Source organism: Gracilinanus agilis, chromosome 2 (assembly GCF_016433145.1).
Source record: "Gracilinanus agilis isolate LMUSP501 chromosome 2, AgileGrace, whole genome shotgun sequence".
Taxonomy (NCBI): domain Eukaryota; kingdom Metazoa; phylum Chordata; class Mammalia; order Didelphimorphia; family Didelphidae; genus Gracilinanus; species Gracilinanus agilis.
In genome coordinates this window covers 40,062,920-40,082,469 of record NC_058131.1, presented here as the reverse complement: position 1 = coordinate 40,082,469, position 19,550 = coordinate 40,062,920, and the positions used below count along the sequence as shown (strand labels likewise).

Below are 19,550 nucleotides of genomic sequence, written 5' to 3'. Positions count from 1 at the left end.
CTTCCTTCCTTCCTTCCTTCCTTCCTTCCTTCCTTCCTTCCTTCCTCTTCCCACCCCCTCTCTGTCCTCCCCTCCCGCTTTGCTATCCAAAGTTCCTCCTCACTTTGGTGGGTGGGGGAAGACAAAAAATAAAACCAAAGCCTGGCTAACAGATATGCATAGTTAAGCAAAGTAAATTCCCACATTGTTTGAAAATGCATGTCTCATTCTGCAGCTGGATTTGTATTTGAGAGGCAGATTTAGACTTGGCTATAGTTTTAGAATGAAGGCTTTGGCAGACAATGATTTCTGAGGTCCTTCTTAGCCTGAAATCTATGATCGTAAGTGCAGACTTGGGACTCTTTTAGCTGAAATAAATGAATGAACCTTTCTCTACCCCTGTGTTGGCTCATCCCATTAAGATCTAGATGGATTATGTAATAAGGACAATGAATCACTACTCTTGGAGGAAAAGTTCAGATCCAGCCTATAGCTTTCCTTTTCCCATTCCCCAAACGCAGAGTTCGTATGTGCCTTTCTGCTTAGTCCTTTTCTATTTTCTCCACTCCTCCCCCCAAGAATTGCTGTTGCCATGATGTCCTCTCTCTCCCTAGTCCCACTCTTCATTCCTTTAGAACCAGGTTCTCTCCATGCGTTGAGGTGACAGTTAACTAATCTGATAAATTCATTGTGCTTATGTGGCAACTGGAGAAAGCTGTGGGAGCAAAAGGTCCCGAGTGGGGGCTCTCTTCATGCCCTAAACCATGCAGGACCAGTAGAACAAAGGCCTGCTGATGACAAACACTTATTAGGTACCTTTTCTATTGTCCTGAATGAATTACCTTGAATATGAGCAGTTAAGTGGCACAGTGAAGAGAGAGCTGGACTTGGAGTCAGGAAGACTCATCTTCCAGAGTTCAAATCTGGCCTCAAACACATACTAGTTGTGTTACCCTGGCTAAGTCTCTAGGCCTTATTTGCCTCAGTTTCCTCATCTGTAAAGTAAGCTGGAGAAGGAAATGCAAACGGGGTCCCAAAGAGTCAGAAAGGACTGAAACGACTGAACAACAACATCTTGTATAGGGCTCCTGGAATCATGATTGTAGAGCTGGGGGAGAAGCCTTAGAAATCATTTAGTGAAATGTCCTCAATTTACAGATGAGGAAACTGAGGCCCAGAGAACTAATGCTTTTTTCTAGTTCCCAATCCCATCCCATAGAGGCAATAGAGCCCAAATTCAAATTGAGACCCTCTGACTCCAGATTCAGCCCTCTTTCCAATGAAGCTGAGGAACATGACTTAATTGATAAGGACTGGGATGCTGCCTGAGATCAGAGAGATACAGCTAACGAATGTCAGAGGTGTGCAGAAAAATGTATAAATCAGTACAGATGAGGTTCATCTTAAAGACAGTTGAAAACAAAGGTATTACTGCATGCAGGCATCCCTTCCACATCTTGACTTTCCCTTTTGTGGTTTTGTTATATTGTGAGTTGGCGTAAGAAATTAAATGGGAACTTTTGGAGTTTTGTGGAAGCTGCATATGACACAGAAAAAGTTTAAAAATTCAGAAATCCATAAAATATACTATATTATTGCATTATATCAACCTCTTTCATCTTGCAATGCCATAAATATATACACAATTTCTCTTCCTGTAAACACCCCATAAAAGAAAAAGAAAATTTTCAACTGACTTCCCTGGTACAAAGGGAGGGCCAAAAAATTTTAGATGGATTTTCCAGATCATGGGGGTGCTAAACCTCTAACCAAGTGGTTCCCAAACTCTTTTGGCCTACCGCCCCCTTTCCAGAAAAAATATTACTTAACCCCCTGGAAATTAATTTTTAAAAATTTTAATAGCAATTAATAGGAAAGATAAATGCACCTGTGGCCATCACCACTATCTGGATCACTGCAGCACCCACCAGGGGGCAGTGGCACCCACTTTGGGAATCACTGCGTCTAACCCCATCATTATGGAAGGGATGCCCACACAGACACGCAGATACACAGACACACAGACACACAGACACACACACACATACTACTCATAGACTTGCCTGTGCATGAATAAAACACAGATCTTTAAAATGTTATGTTGGGAACAGCTAGGTGGTTCAGTGGATTAAGAGCCAAATCTAGAGATGGATGTCCTGGGTTCAAATATTGCCTCAGATACTTCCTAGCTATATGTCATTGGGCAAGTCACTTAACCTCCAGTGCCTAGCTCTAATAGCTCTTCTGCCTTTGGAAGCAATATATAGTATTGATTCTAAGTTAGAAGGTAAAGTTGTTTCTTTTTCTTTTAAATGTCATGTTGTTCACTTATTTTTCCATCATGTCCAATTCTTTGGGACATCTTTTGGAGTTCTCTTTGGCAAAGATCCTAGAGTGGTTTGCCATTTACTTTCCCAGCTCATTTTATAGATGTGAAAACTGAGGCAAACAAGATTAGGTGATTTACCCAGGGTCACATAGCGAGGAAGTGTCTGAGGCTGGAGTCTAACTCAGATCTTCTTGATTCCAGATATGGCTCTCTATTCACTGTACATCTTAGCTGTCCTAACATGTTATAGTCCAGTGATGCTACCTTAAACTTCATTTCTATCATCTCTTCACCTTCAGGGAATTGCCCAGGATTCAAGAGGAGAAGCTTGAAGAGGTGCTCAAGGAAAGAAATGGAGAAGATGAGGAAGAGGAGCAGGAAGAGGATAATGAATCAGAGTAAACCCAATGCAGCCAGAAAGCTTCAAGAAACATTTTGCCTCATGGGGTGGGAGAGGGGAGCAGGAGGGCTCCAGTGTCTTACTGTGGCATGTGAGGGATACTAGCTTCTAGAAGATGGGGCCAGGAGACCACAGGCTCTACCAGGGCTCAGGAAGTTGCAGAGGCTTCTATTACAGTCCAGCCTGTGTGCCCATTGACAGAGGGCTAGCTTAGCTCAGGCAGCACACACAAATCATCCCCAGCAGGTTGGCCTGGCTCCTGGGTGATGAATATTTGTGATCACAGCAACTCAGACACAGACCACCCCAAAAAAGGAAGGCTGGGGTCAATTCACTGTACCACCTAGCTGTCCTAACATGTTATAGTCCAGTGATATTACCCCAAAGGTCATTTCCATCATCTCTCCACCTTCAGGGAGTTGCCCAGGATTCAAGAGGTGAATCTTGAAGAGGTGCTCAAGGAAAGAAATGGAGAAGATGAGGAAGAGGAGCAGGAAGAGGATAATGAACCAGAGTAAATCTAATGCAGCCAGAAGGCTTCAAGAAACATTTTGCCTCCTGGGGTGGGAGAGGGGAGCAAGAGGGCTCCAGTGTCTTATTGTGGCACGTGAGGGACACTAGCTTCTAGAAGATGGGGCCAGGAGACCACAGGCTCTACCAGGGCTGAGGAAGTTACAAAGGCTTCTATTACAGTCCAGCCTGTGTGCCCATTGGCAGAGGGCTAACCTAACTCAGGTGGGGACACATGGATCATCCCCAAAAAGTTGGCCTGGCTCCTGGGTGATGAATATTTGTGACCACAGCAACTCAGACACAGACCACCCAAAAAGGGCAGGCTGGGGTCAATTCACTGTACCACGTAGCTGTCCTAGGATGTTATAGTCCAGTGATATCACCCCAAAGGTCATTTCCATCATCTCTTCACCTTCAGGGAGTTGCCCAGGATTCAAGAGGTGAATCTTGAAGAGTTGCTCAAGGAAGGAAATGGAGAAGATGAGGAAGAGGAGCAGGAAGAGGATAATGAACCAGAGTAAATCTAATGCAGCCAGAAGGCTTCAAGAAACATTTTGCCTCCTGGGGTGGGAGAGGGGAGCAAGAGGGCTCCAGTGTCTTATTGTGGCATGTGAGGGACACTAGCTTCTAGAAGATGGGGCCAGGAGACCACAGGCTCTACCAGGGCTGAGGAAGTTGCAAAGGGCTTATTACAGTCCAGCCTGTGTGCCCATTGGCAGAGGGCTAACCTAACACAGGTGGGACACATGGATCATCTCCAGCAGGTTGACTTGGCTCCTGGGTGATGAATATTTGTGACCACAGCAAGTCAGACACAGACACCCAAAAAAGGGCAGGCTGGGGTCAATTCACTGTACCACCTAGCTGTGCTAGGATGTTATAGTCCAGTGATATTACCCCAAAGGTCATTTCCATAATCTTTTCACCTTCAGGGAATTGCCCAGGATTCAAGAGGAGAAGCTTGAAGAGGTGCTCAAGGAAAGAAATGGAGAAGATGAGGAAGAGGAACAGGAAGAGGATAATGAATCAGAGTAAACCCAATGCAGCCAGAAGGCTTCAAGAAACATTTTGCCTCCTGGGATGGGAGAGGGGAGCAAGAGGGCTCCATTGTCCTATTGTGGCATGTGAGGGACACTAGCTTCTAGAAGATGGGGCCAGGAGACCACAGGCTCTATCAGGGCTCAGGAAGTTGCAAAGGGCTTATTACAGTCCAGCCTGTGTGCCAATTGGCAGAGGGCTAGCCTAGCTCAAGTGGGAGACACAAATCATGCCCAGCAGGTTGACTTGGCTCCTGGGTGATGAATATTTGTGACCACAGCAACTCAGACACAGAACACCCAAAAAAAGGGCAGGCTGGGGTCAATTCACTGTACCACCTAGCTGTGCTAGGATGTTATAGTCCGGTGATGTAACCCCAAAGATCATTTCCATCATCTCTTCACCTTCAGGGAATTGCCCAGGATTCAAGAGGTGAATCTTGAAGAGGTGCTCAAAGAAGGAAATGGAGAAGATGAGGAAGAGGAGCAGGAAGAGGATAATGAATCAGAGTAAACCCAATGCAGCCAGAAGGCTTCAAGAAACATTTTGCATCATGGGATGGGAGAGGGGAGCAAGAGGGCTCCATTGTCCTATTGTGGCATGTGAGGGACACTAGCTTCTAGAAGATGGGGCCAGGAGACCACAGGCTCTACCAGGGCTCAGGAAGTTTCAGAGGCTTCTATTACAGTCCAGCCTGTGTGCCCACTGGCAGAGGGCTAGCCTAGCTCAGGTGGGAGGCATGAATCATCTCCAGCAGGTTGACTTGGCTCCTGAGGGATGAATATTTGTGGCTGCAGCAACTCAGAGATAGATCGCCCAAAAAAAGGGCAGGCTGGGGTCAATCGAATGACTAACCAGTCAACAACTATAGATCGACTCTTTGCTGTATACCGTAAGGCATGGTGCCAGGAGCCAGGGATTCAAATGAAAGAATGAAATGGTCCCTCCCCTCAAGGAGCTTACATTCTAATGGGGATGAGGGAAGAGGAACAGCATGTACAGGAATAAATATTCATGGAATAAATATAAAAACATACAAAGTTTTAGGCAATCAGTAAAATAAGGATTTAAGTGCCTACTCTGTGCCAAGCTAAAGGCCAGGCACAAAAATAAGGCAAAGGATAATCCTTGCCCTCGAGGAACTCACAGTCTAATGAGGGAGAAAACATGCAAACTACTTTGTAGAGACAAACTGTGGGCCAGTTTCATGCCAGAAGATGGGTCCTGAGGTGGATCTTAAAGAAGGAGAGAGAATTCTGGGCAGTTAATGGGCGTGTGTCTGTGTATTTGTGTGTGTAAGCTCAATTTGATGGGACCATAGAATATGGGGAGGAGAAGAATATGCCATAACATTGGAAATAAAGGTTTGAGGTGAGGCTGTGAAGGCTTAGAAAGCCAAATACAGGATCTATTGATCCTTGAGGTAATAGGGAGCCACTGGAGTTTATTGAATAGATTTGAGCTTTAGGAAAATCACGTTGGCGGCATTGTGATCTGCATGGATGGTTGGAATATCCAAAATGATTCATTACTATAGCTAACATCCAATCATGAAATCCATATTCACCCCTCAAATAAGGGGTATAGGCATGGGTGGGAGCTTGATCCTAGAAAGCAAGTGAACTGGTTTAGGGATTCTTAAATAATCTGACCATTCTGTGTGCCTCAGTGTCCCCATGTACAATATGCCCTTTGCCTCCTAGGAACTTGGGGAGAAAGAGCAGATAGAATGAATGAGGGCAATCCTGGGGGACCCATACATATGGAATGGGATGGAGGCTAGTATATTGATACTAAGGGAAAAAATTAAATCCCAAAGTAATATCTATACAATTAGTCTTGGCTTAGGGACTTTGGAGGGCTCAGGGCAGAGGGAGCTGTATTCCTAACTAGTGGAAAGAACCCTGGGTTTAAGATCGGAGGGTTTGGGGCCAGGCCATACCTTGTCTCTTCTTATTGCTGCCAGTATAGTCTTGGTCAAATCCCTTTACTAGCTCTAGGTTAGCAAAGCCTCAGTTTCCTCATTTATAAAAGGAGGGGTTTGGACCAGTCTGCTATGGTCTAAATCTTTTCTGTGTCCTGGACCCTTTGGGCAGACTAGAGAAACTTAGGAATCCCTAGGTTTTGTTTTATTTTGTAGACCGTTATCTTCTGTCTTAGAATTGATCCAAGTATTGGTTCCAAGGCAGAAGAGCAGTCAGGGCTAGGTAATTGGGCTCAAGTGACTTGCCCAGAGTCACCCAGCTAGGAAGTGTTTGAGGCCAGATTTGAACCTGGGTCCTCCTGACTCCAGGCTGGTGCCCTATGTACTATGGCATCTAGCTGCCCCCGATTCCTTTTTTAATGCCTAAAATAAAATATGTGCAAGTACAAAGGAAATAAAATTTCCCCCATTCACCAACCCACTGAATTTTGTCCACATACTAGGACTCTGAGGACCCAAGTTAAAAACCATGGCCTAGAGGATATCTAAGATTCTCCTCTCATCCCCCACTCCTCCCAATTCTGAATTAAAATCTATGACCTTAATGAGAGAATAACTGGGAAGAGTGTGCAGTAGAAATGGAATGCTTACTACCTGTATGACCTGGGGCAAGTCACTGGACCTCAGTTTCCAGGTTTATAAGAAGAGGGACCTAGACTAGATGACTTCTGAATGAGCCCTGCAAGCATTTACTAAGCACCTATTATGTACCAAGTGTACTTTGCTAAGAGCTAGGGATACCAGACAAAAACAGATCCCACCCTCAAGGAGCTCACATTTTAATGTGAGTGACATGTCCTTCTGGCTCAAGATTTAGGATTTAAATAAAAAGCATGGCAGGCTGGTAGAGGAGTTATTATTGGTGTGAGGGAATGCCACTTGAAATGCATCCCTTATTCTCCCCAGAAGTCAAATCAACCCCCAAGTCAGGCAGCTTTGTGCCCTGTACATGCACCTATTCCAGGACTTTTAACTCAAGAAAATTTCTCTTTTCCAGATCACAGGCCCAGTGTGGCATGGAAGAAGTGGCTACAAGGTAAGTGCTTCTGGATCCAGGGTATCCAGTTTGCTTTGTATATGTTTGTTGCATGTGATCTCCCTCCTTTAGAATGCAAGCTCCTTGAGGGCTGCGGCACTTTTACATCCTTTTATCTCCTCAGCACTTAGCATAGTCCTTGCTACATAGTAGGCACTTCATACATTTTTTTTGATTGATTGATAGATGTGAGAGACAGAGAAAAACATAGAAATAGAGAGAGGGCAGAGATGGAGAAAGAAAGAGAGAGAATGAGAAGAAAGGCAGAAATTAGAGAGACAGAGATAAAGAAAGGGAGTGAGAGGCAGAAAAATGGAAAGATAGAAAAAGAGACAGAAACAGAGATGGAGAAAGGGTGAATGAGAGAGACAGAAACAGAAAGAGAAAAACAGAGACAGAGAGACAAATGGAGAAAGAGAGAGAATGTGAAGATAGAAAGACAGACAGAGAAAGAGCTAGAGAAAGGGAGTGAACGAGAGAGATAGAAACAGAAAGAAAAAAACAGATAGTGAAAGAAAGTGAATGTGAAGAAAGATAGAAAGACAGACAGAGAGAGATAGAGATGGAGAAAAAGAGTGAATGAGAGTGAGAGATAGAAACAGAAAAAAAGAGACAGAGACAGATGGAGAAAGAGAGTGAACATGAATAAAGGTAGAAAGACAGAGACAGCGATGGAAAAAGAGAATGAATGAGAGAAACAGAAAGAAAGAAAAACAGACAGAGATAGATGGAGAAAGAGTGGGTGGGAAGAAAGATAGAAAGAGAGAGACAAATGGAGAGAGTGAATGAGAGAGACAGAAAAACAGAAACAGAGACAGAGATGGAGAAAGTGAATGAGAAAAAAGAAAGACAGAGAGACACCAAGATAGAGAAAGACAGGAAGAGAGTGAATAAGAAGATAGAAATATAGAGACACAGAGAAAGACAGAGATGGAGAAAGGGATAGAGTGAATGAATGAAGGAAGAAGAGATAGAGACAGAGAGAAACAGAAAGAAACCAAGTGACAGAGACAAAAAGAAACATGGAGACCGAGAGATAGAAATATCAAGAAAGAGAGAGAGGGAGAGAAGAGAGAAAGAGACAGTCAGAGACAGAGAGACAGAAACAGAGAGAGAAAGACTGAGTTCCAAGACCAAGGAAGGATGCTCTTTGCTGGTTCAGTTTGTTCAGGGGTTACTGCTGACGTGAGAGCCCTGGTAACTGGCCAGATGTCTCCTAGCGACAGGGGCCTCCTTCCCAGCAACAGAGAGGCTCTTCCTAGCAACTGCAGCCTTTTGGTCCCTAACCTGGCCTCCCTGTGGGAGTTTCTGCAGAAGCTCCCTGAACACCAAATCAATCCGATTAGGAGCAGACAGGATTCTCGACTGATCTATAGACTCCCAGCCCAGGGTCGATTCTGGACAGGCAGCTCAGGCTTCAGGCAGACAGAATGGGGGCCTTTTGAAACTATATATTTCTATGAACCGTGTGCAAGCTTGCCATGAATGTTATGGAGCCCAGCTGACGCCCGGGAGTATGTGTTTCGTTACCAGCAAATGTCACTTCGTGCAAGTAGGTGGATTATTTTCATCCTGGGTCTTCCTCTCCTCCCTTGATACTCAGCTGGGGTTCAGGAAAAAGCTTCAGCAGAAGCAGCTGTTGGGTCTGTCTGAAGGAAGGTCTGTACCCCTCTGAAACAGTGCTGGGGGTTGTGGTTTGTTCCTCTCTGAGCCTTCGGTTAGAGTCAGAAAGGTATGGATGATAACCCACTTGGAAAGCTAGCCCAGTGCTGAATTGCACCAGGACTTGGGAGTTTTTTCATTCTCATGGACCAGGGACTTATTGAGCTTCAGTAGAGCAAAGGAACATAGATCCAGGGCTGAAGGGACTTTAGAGATCATTAGACTCAACCCTTCTATTTCTCAGTTGAAGAAACTGAGGCAGAAAAAGGCTAAGTGACTTGCCCAAGGTCACAGGTTCAGTAAGTGTCTGAGGTGGGACTTGAATTCAGGTCATCCTGATTCCAAGTTCAGCAACCCTCTATGCTAGACTTTCAGATGTTGCTGCTGTTTCAGGCTAGGCAATTAGAGAAATGTGGGTTTGCCCTTGATGCCCACAAAGGCATCACTGAATAATTGCCGGTCTTATACAGAAGACCATTGGCACTGTTCATATTTCCTCTCAGGGACACGGGTCCCAGGCATTCAGCCAGAAGTCTATGCTTTTGCAAATTTCCCAGTGTTTGGCGATTTCATAATCATTAGAATTATTTCAGCCTCTTTCGACATTTTATGACCCATGAGCAAAAACTGATGATGATTATGCTTAGACGCCAGGATCCAAAGAATATAACAATGCATTGTATTTTTATGGTGCTTTTAGCTTTTCAAATAATTTTCTCACAACAACAATAACAACAAATTACATATCTATGATGTTTGGAAGTTTCCTAAGTGCTTTATGAGCCATTATCCCATTTGAAGCTCCCAAGAACTCTATTGGGCAGATACTAAGAGGAAGAAAGTAAGACACCAGACCTGTTGCCTTTGGGATATTAAAGGAGTTGTGATAAATGAGAAAACATATGTAAAGCACATTACAAACCTTTAAGCCTAATAGAAACGTTAGATATTTTGAAGCTCATGGATTGTTGATGATCTCTCCATGGTCATACAGATAGTAAGTGGCAGAGAACACTGAATTTCTGAATCCAGTTCCTTTCTTGAGTCCCACAATAATCACGAAGGTGGTAGGTATGGTAGCTGTTATGTCTATTTGACAAATAAAGGCCCTGAGAGAGGGTAAGTGGGTTGTACTGCAGCAACAGTCTTCAAAAGGTGGTCAGGGGGATTGTTGGAGGTTTCCCCAAACCCTTTCAGGAGGTTCATTACAATGAAACAAATTTCTGTGATAATACTTTAAATTTTTAACTCAAATTATAACTCAAATTATCAAAAACTCTTTGGGGAGTCCTCAAAAATTTTGAAGCATGTAAGAAAGAGGTCCTGATATCAAAAATTTGAGAACTGCTCTTTGAGATCACCCAAGGAATTAATGGCTCAAGTTGGGATTGAATGAATTTTTTATTAGAAATAAAAGTAACTCACATTTATATAGCACTTAAAAAATCCAGCCTTGGGCTTCCCTCTAACTCTGTGGGTAGTAGGTAATATCATTATTATCAACGCCATTTTATAAATGATGAACCAGGGTCTTAGGAGATTAATGACTGGTCCAAGGACACACATATCTAGGCAGTGTCTGGGGGAAAGTGTGAATCCAAATCTTCTTGACTCCATTTCTAACAATACAAATTCATTCCATCATGAAATGTGTGTGTGACCATACCATAGTGGGTAAAGAAAATTCTTCTACTGGTCTCATAATATATTTTTATTAAATTTAAAATATTAAAAAAATATTTTCCATGGTTACATGATTCATTTTCTCTTCCTCCCCTCTTCCCTCCCTGCTCCCAGAGCTGACAAGCAATTCCACTAGGTTATACATGAGTTATCACTTGATACCTATTTCCATATTATTCATTTTTATAAGAGTAGTCCTTTAAAAACCAAAACCCCAAATGCTATAACCATATAAACAAGCGATAAATCTTATATTTTTCTTCTGCATTTCTACTCTCACAGTTCTTTCTCTCAATGTGGCTAGCATTCTTTCCTGTAATTAGCCTGGATCATTGGATTGCAATTAGTAGAAAAGTCTGTTACATTGGATCATTCCACAATGTTTCACTTTCTGTATACAATGTTTTCCTGGTTCTGTTCGTTTCACTCCGCATCAATTCCTGGAGGTCGTTCCAGTTCACATGGAATTCCTCCAGTTCATTATTCCTTTCAGTACAATAGTATTCCATCCCCATCAGATACCACAATTTGTTCAGCCATTCCCCAATCGAGAGACACCCCTTCATTTTCCAGTTTTTTTTGCCGCCAAAAAGAGTGTAGCTATGGGTATTTTTGTACAATACTTTTTTATTCTAGTCTCTTATATTATTTAGCCTAGACCATTTAGATTTTATATCTGTGTGTGTGTCATTTTAATATGTACCAGGTGCCATATTACTCCATTGAAAACATCCCACCCAGCCATGAACTGGGATGTGTATGTAGAAGTTTTCTCAGGGACTAGAACAGAATGGACTTTGATCTCCTCAAGTGAGGCTGTGTCCATAGTTTGAATTATTTAAAAAATTATTTAGATATAAAGGTATTAAATTGATGTAGAAATGGGGCCACTAAACTGTATATAAGAATTCATGGAAGATTAAAATTGACTAAGAAAACCACATGTTAAAATTATTTACATTTGAATATGTTTTTATTTAAAGTATTTCCCAATTACATTTTAATATAGTTGGACTTTGTTCAAATGTTTCAGGATACATGTTTGACACCACCGGGCTAGATTATTAAGGATAAAATATTTCTGAAAAAATGTAGATAATTGAAGGAGAAAAATGAGTTACAGGCAGGGGCTGCTGGGGCCAGCCTGGCAACTTCAAGAGAGCTGATTGTTAAAATTTAGTATAATCATTTATATCTCAGAAATCAACAAATGCTACAAATCAGGGCTTGATTGATTATTTTGTTGATTGTCTAGATTTAAAGTAATGAAGAAGGGTAGCTGGGTAGCTCAGTGGATTGAGAGTCAGGCCTAGAGACAGGAGGTCCTAGGTTCAAATCTGGCCTCAGACACTTCCCAGCTGTGTGACCCTGGGCAAGTCACTTGACCCCCATTGCCCACCCTTACCACTCTTCCACCTAGGAGCCAATACACAGAAGTTAAAGGTTTAAAAAACAAACAAAAAAATAAAGTAATGGAGAGGGGCAGCTAGGTAGCACAGTGGAGACTCAAGTCTGGTGTTAGGAAGACCTGGGTTCAAATCTAGCCTCAGATGCTTCCCAGCTGTGTCACTTAACCCCAATTGCCTGGCCTTTGCTGCTTTTCTCTCTTAGAACCGATAATAAGACACAAGCTAAAGGCTTTAAAAAGCGATGGAAAAATGTTAATAACGTAAATTACACTTAAAACTGTGTTCTGTACTTTCAGAGAGATGGCTGATAAACATTTTTCAACACTCTTTCTTGTTCATAGGTTTTAAATTATGCAGATAATTGCCCCAATTCTCCCCTTCACTTTGTGCCATAGTTATCCCTCATCTTCTAGACCTACGATTCCAAATTTCTGGAGTTATGCCATACTATAGTTTTTTAGGAGGCAGCTAGTAGATAGAGTGCAGAGCCTAGAGTCAGAAGACCTGAATTCAAATCCAGCCTCAGATACTTATTAGCTGTATGTCCCTGGGCAAGTCACATGACTCTGTTTGCCTCAGTTTCCCTATCTGTAAAATGAGTTGGAGAAGGAAATGGCAAACCACTTCAGTGTTTTGGTCAAGGAAACTCCAAATCAGGTCAAGAAGAGTCAGAGATGGCTGAAAAACGACTGAACAACTGAAATGTGTAGCCTGAAAGACATCAAAAGGTTAGATAATTTATCCATTATCATACAGCTCATATATTCAGAAGCAGGACTTGAACTTGGTTCTTCTTGCTCCAAGGCCAGCCCTTAGCTACCATATCTGTGTGATTCTCTTCCAATAGTAACATTTTCTTCTAAACCTGAGGTGGCCTGATTCTAATATTCCGTTACACATACCCAGTAGAATATCAGCCCTCTGAAGGTGGGTACCATGGTTCCTCTTACCTTCCAAAGCCTAGTGCCTAGCACAGTGGTACCACTGGAATGGTAGACCCTTAGTAAATTCTTGTGGACTGGTTTCTGCCTTCAAGTTCACAGCCCTAGGCTTTCCATATATTGTCCATTAGGGAAACATTTAAGAAAAGAAATTCTCACCTTCTGTCTTAGAATCAATCCTGTGTATTGGCTCCAAGGCAGAAGAATGGTAAGGGTAGGCAATGAGGGTTAAATGACTTGTCCAGGGTCACACAGCTAGAAAGTGTCTGAGGTCAGATTTGAACCCAGGACCTCTTGTCTCTAGACCTGGCATTCCATCCATTAAGCCCTAGCTACCCTCTGTGAGGCATTTAAAAAAAATGTTGCCCATTGAATTGTTCATTGCATTGAATGTCAAAGTCCTTTAAAAGCTTAAGTCAGCATCTTTTCTCTTCTCTGCATTCTTCTCTGGGTTTCCACAGTGTTCTGCTGGATAGCTGCCTGGCGGGTGTTGAAGGTTCCAGCTGGAGTGAAGTAGGAGAGATCACCCAGGAGTCTTCCATACAGGTACAAAGTTCCTCCATGTTGGTATCTGGGACACAGACCCCGTGGGCCAAGACAGTTGGGCAAAGGCTGGACTCAAGAAAGGAGTCCCTCTTGGGTGTTTACTCTGAAGTGCTAAAACCAATTTCAGTTTTGTTTAGTCAGCTTTATTTTAAGAGGAATAAACTTAGCCTAAGGAAGAGGGCATGGACTGGTCTGGCCAACCATGGTCTGATAGCAGTTTTAAGGTATTCCTCAACTATTCATTGCTAGAGAAAACTGTGATTTCCTATTGATTCTGCATTTCTATCTTCCCTCACTTCTCTTCTGTTTATAATGGGAGTGTCACACCCTCAAGCTGAGATTTAGTATCCTTGTCTAGAAAATGGGGCCAACAAGAATTGGACTACTCATTCCCAAACCTCGGCATTGTTGAAGGGGAACTGGCTTATAAACTGGAAAGTGCCATGTGAACTCAACCTACTCTTGGCATTGATTAATTGATTAATGAAAATAAAGAGAATAAATAGGAGCAACTGGGTGGCTCAGGGGATTGAGAGCCAGGACTAGAGACAAGAGATCCTGGTTCAAATCTGGTCTTGGACACTTGGGCAAGTCACTTAACTCTCACTGCCTAGCCCTTGTTAGACCCATACTGGGCTGTGTAGATTTGTCTAAGCTGGAGGCCAGATCAAGTCCTTTAATGTAGTATGGAATGTTCTGCCCCGACCCTGCTTTACACCTTCAATTCATGGGATGCTGGCTTTGGACACCAGAGGCAGAAAGGACACAGAGGTGTCACCTGTTACAGAGTTCTTAGAACCACCTCATCAAGATCCCAAATGGAATCCAGTTTGAGAATTTGCTGAACGTAAGGTCAGAAATCCAACAGGCAAGAGATGATGATAATAAAAATGGTGCTGGATTAAAAAAAATTACTGAATCAATTCTAGCTGTGCAGAGAATGAAGCAACTGGAAGCCATTCACTGGGTGTGGTTTTTAGTTTATTTATTTTTTTAACCTGGAATTCTTGATTTGTAAAATGTCAGAGCTGGAAGGGACTTCTGAGATAATTTAGTCCAGTGGAATCAAACTCAAATAGAAGTGGAGGCTACAAAACTATCTATAAGGTTCTCTGGAGGTTACATATTGACTTTTTAAAAATATAAAATCTATAGTTTATTGTATTTTCACTTCTTCTATAAAATATTTTCCAATTACATTTTAATCTGGTTTGGGGGGGGACTTGTGATTGTTATGGGCTATGTGTAGCTCTAGGGCTGAGTGTTTTATACATCTGATCTAGCCCAACCCTCTCATTTTACAGATGGGAAAACTGAGACTCCAGAAAGGCACAGAAGGTCCTTGCCCAAGGTCACACAATAAATTAGTGGAAGAAAGAGGACAGGCCCTTAGGTCTATTGATATTTGGTCCAGGGTTCCTTCCACTATACCATTCTTTAACCCACCTGACAAAGTTATGTCTGACTGAGTTCTGAGTGCTTGAAAGCAAGTATTTAGAATTGAAATGATAACTCATCTTAAACATTTTTTTTTCCAAGCAAAGAGAGCTTTCCTAAGTCTTATTTGACCACTTTTGCTTCTGAAACTGTCCTAGTGCACCTTGGGAAAAGTGATTTTCTTATTGTAAAGGTTTTTAACCTTTACACACACACATACACACACACACACAAATAGATAGATGGATGGGTGGATAGATAGACAGACAGACAGATAGATACATAGATACATGGATGGATGGATGGATAGATAGATACAATAGATGGATGGATGGATGAATGGATAGACAGACAAACAGATTGATAGACAGACAGCTATATAGACAAACATGCTGACATGCAGACAGGCAGGCAGATAGACAGACAGACATACATACAGGCAGATAGATAGATAAATAGATAGATAGATAGATAGATAGATAGATGGATATATTTTAACAGGGTTGGTTTCTTTTGTAATCATATGTATTTTATTTTACATGCTTAAAACCATGACTCTGAGGAGTCCATAGGCTTTAAAGTCCGTGCTTTATCAGACAGCTCATGGGAACCAGGACAAAAAGAAGACTTAAGAATCCCTGTCCTAATATCTGTGGTGGCCTCCAGATGGCTCAATGGGTAGAGTGCCAGGTCTGGAATCAGGAAGATGAGTTCAAAACTGTCTTCATATATTTACTAGCTGTGTGATCCTGGGCAAGTCACTACTTACCTCTATTTTCCTCAATTTCCTTATCTGTAAAATGAGATGGGAAAGGAAATGGCAAACCATTCCTGGATCTTTGCCAAGAAAATCCCAAGTGGGGTCATGAAGTATTGGATGTGATTGAAAATGACTGAACAAAATCTCTGTTTCTCTTGATTTTTGTCAATGATGCCACAGGAGGAAGCCGAGGTCGCTGACACTGGAGGTAAGGCTCAATGTCCTAAAATGGTCTCCCATAATGACTCTTGAGGCCCAGTGAAGACTCGCCCCATGAACTGGTGTCCTTTTGTTTTCTTACAAAGAATATCAACCTTAGTGAAGGAGGAAGAACCTAGCATAGGCAGGTTGAAAAGGCATCAGGTGGAAGGAATGCTTCCTTTCATTTTTTTTCTAGGAGTCAGAGCTGCAGGGAATCATAGGATCCTTCCCAACAGTAGTGTAAAGCAATGGAAAATGCTCTGGATTTGGCATTAGAGAATCTGGGTTCAAATCCCAGTGCCAGCTGCTGCTCACTCACCTGCTTGATCCTGGGCATTTTTCTTATCTGCAAGATGAAAGTGGAGGAACTGCTATCCAAGGTTCTCTTTCAGTTCAAAATCAATGATCTGATTGGATTTCTTCATTTTACAGATGAGTAAACTGAGGAGAGCCAAACCCGGGTCTCCTCTGATTCTAGACCCAGTGCTCTAATCTAGAATTTTTCATCTTTGGAGAAAATGGCTGCAAAATGCCCGCTTGGGGCAGGAGTAGGGGATGCTTTCTTTCAATGGTGTGTGTCAAAGGGCAAAAATAACGGCCCAAATGTCAGGTTTTTAAGGCTGGAGATTCTCCCTTTAGGCCTTGAGAATTGGCCAAGTCAAAGCTTTCACACTGTAGGGATTTTCCATACTCATTACCTTCCTCCCCAACCCTCCCCCTCTAGATGGGGGAACTTTGCTCCATTGGGCTGTTTAAATGGTGGGCCACCCAGTGAGCAATTGGGTAGAATGCAGTGAGTTTTAGGTGAAAATTGGAACCAGAGCTATGATGAGAGATGCATAACAGGTTCCACGTTTCATTTGTAGACCATTTTCCTCAGGGCCAAGGGCTGCATTGGGATCTTAATTCCCACTGAATGCCCACAGCCTGAGAATTAGCTTCCAGTTACCAAGCTGGCTTCTTAGGGTGGTAGACTATCTCAGTGAGAGAATCCCTGAATAAGTTTGGTTTTTCCTCTAATGGGAAACTCAAAATTCTACTTTGAATTGGGGAAAACGTTTTCTACACTTTAAAAGGAAATACTGTGCTGTAAATTTAGATCTGGAGGAGACCTTTGGGGTTATCTAGTCTAACCCTATTATATTTTTTTAGCCCTTATTTTCCATTCTAGAACCAATCCTGTGTATTGATTCCAAGGCAGTAAGGGCTAGGCCCAGGGTCACACAGCTGGGAAGTGTCTTAGGCCAAATTTGAACCCAGGACTTCCTGTCTCCAGGCCTGGCTCTCAATCCACTGAGCTGCCTAATTGCACCCCCATTATTTTTCAGATAAAAAAAGCAGCCTTCTGTGACTTGCTCATGTCATATTTGGAAAGTGAGATAATGAGAACTAAGGTTCTAAAGTTTAATTCAGTTCAAGCCTTCATGAAGCGTCTACTATTTGGGGAAGGCTTCATTTCACAGAAAGGTGGTGGTCTGCACTATTGGAGGGAATACCCAGATCAGTGAAATCATAACTCCATCAAAATTCATATTCTGTGCAGAGGACTGTGCAAGGCACTAGGGGTAGAAAGAAAAAAAGACAAAAGTCTTGGATTCAGATCCTGCCTCGGACAGTCATAATCTGTGTGACTTTTGGTCAGGAACCTAACTTCTATGAACCTCAGTTTTCTCAACTATAAAATGAGAGGTTTAAACCAGTCGTCTTCTATGGTCCTTTTTGTCTATAAATTCTGTGGTCCTATGAAGATGGTTCCTCCCCTCAAGAATCATACAATTTGCAGGGGAGAGAGGTAGACTGACATTTTAAAAAATAAGGGCATTAGATAAACTGAGGAAAAGAAAATTCTTTTTTTAATTAAAACAATTTTTTAGAAATTATTTTCAAAAGAGAGAGTTCTAACAGCTAGTAAGTATCAGGGAAGGCTTTGAGGAGAACATGCCATTTGAATTGAGCCTTAAAGGAAGGCTAATATTTCAAAAGTTAGGGCCACTGAATTTTGAGGCTGAAGAGGACTTTTAGATTATCTAGTCCAACTGACTCATTTGGCTGACGAGGAAACTGAGGTCCAAACTGGGGAAGTATTTTGCTATGGGTCATATGTCTGGTGAAAAGCAGAGTCAGTATTTGACCAAGATCTTCTGGTCCCAAATCCATTGTTCTTTCCAATTGGCAAGATCACTAGTGTGGCAAGCTGTGGAGTCTGACTTGAATTCTATAGTCAATGAAAGCCCAATAGAGGCTTCTTAACAGGGGAATGGCATGAGCAAAGTGGTACTTTAGGAAAACTGACCAGGTGGCAAGCCATAGGGTGAATTAAGAGCAGCGGAGACTTGACAGGAGTTAACTCCACACAAAGAATCAATCAAAAACAATCAACAAATATTTGCTAAACACCTACTATGTGCCAGGCATTGTGCTAAGCCCTGGGAATACAAAAAGAGACAAAAGACAATCACTACCCTCAAGGAGCACCCAACCTAATGGGGGAGACAATAAGCAAATGAATATATACACATAAGTTATATATATAAGATAAATAGGAAATGAATACTAGAGGAAGACACAAGATTTAAGAAGCCCTGGGGAGACTTAAGAAGGAAGACAGAAAATCCAGAAGGCAGAAATGGGAAAAGAGAGCATTCCACATATGGGGGATAGCCAGAGAAAATAAATGCCCAGAGCTGAGATATGGAAGGTCTTGTTCATGGAAGTCAGGAGACCAATATCATTGAAGAGGACACAGTGGGGAATAAGGTCTTATGAAGACTAGAAAGGTAGAAGGGGACTAGGTTATGAAGGGCTTTGAATGCCAAAGAGGGAGATTTCATATTTGATCCTAGAGGTGATAGGGAGTCACTAGAGTTTATTGAATGGTGTTTTGTGGGGTGCACAACAAGACTGGACCTGCATTTTAGGAAAATTACTTGAGTGGCTGAATGATGGATTGGAGTGGGAGAGACTGGAGGTAGGTAGACCCATCTCTAGGCTGTTGTAATGGTCCAGGTGAGAGGTGATGAGGTTCTGCACTACAATGAGGTCAGTGTGTCAGAGGGGAGAAGAAGGTATATTTGAGGTAAAGTTAATGGACCTTGGATCAGCTGGGACATGGGGGTTGAGAGAGGGGGAGTTGTCCAGGATGATTCTTACATTGTAAGTCTGAGGGACTGGGAGGGAGGGTGGTGTTGCTTTCTATAGTAATAGAAAAAATAGGAAGGGGGAGGGTTTAGCAGAAAGGATAGTAAGTTCAGTTTTGGACATGTTGAATTTAAGATGTCCATTGGACATCTATTTGAAGGTGTCTGAAAAACAGCTGGAGATATAAGATTGGAAGTCAGCAGATAGATTGGGGCAGGAAAGGTAGATTTGAGAATCATAAACTTAGGGTAAGTAAATCCATTAAATTACCCTCTGCTCTTGCCTCCCTATCTTGTGGTGAGAGATGATGAGGGCTTAAACTAGGTTGGCAATTGCATAAATGGAGGGAAAGGGGCATATATTATGGAGAGAGAAATATTACAATCTGCCAACTGATTGGAATAGAAAATAACACTAATGCTTCATATCTGAGTGATTGGAAAAATAGTGCTACTCCTGACAAAAACAGGGCAATTTGGAAGAGTGATGAGTTT

At 42.3% G+C, this 19,550-nt stretch overlaps 1 protein-coding gene across 1 annotated transcript in view; it reads left to right on the top strand.

Annotated features, from left to right (window-relative positions):
- LOC123233205 (cyclic nucleotide-gated cation channel beta-1-like) overlaps positions 1 to 19,550 on the top strand; it is a 77,237-nt gene that overhangs the window by 50,519 nt on the left and 7,168 nt on the right. The window contains exons 13-19 of the mRNA XM_044659355.1: positions 2,608 to 2,706; positions 3,124 to 3,222; positions 3,640 to 3,738; positions 4,154 to 4,252; positions 4,670 to 4,768; positions 7,241 to 7,279; positions 13,436 to 13,520. Of these exons, the coding sequence (XP_044515290.1) occupies positions 2,608 to 2,706; positions 3,124 to 3,222; positions 3,640 to 3,738; positions 4,154 to 4,252; positions 4,670 to 4,768; positions 7,241 to 7,279; positions 13,436 to 13,520 (619 nt within the window). The remainder of the gene's footprint in view (positions 1 to 2,607; positions 2,707 to 3,123; positions 3,223 to 3,639; positions 3,739 to 4,153; positions 4,253 to 4,669; positions 4,769 to 7,240; positions 7,280 to 13,435; positions 13,521 to 19,550) is intronic.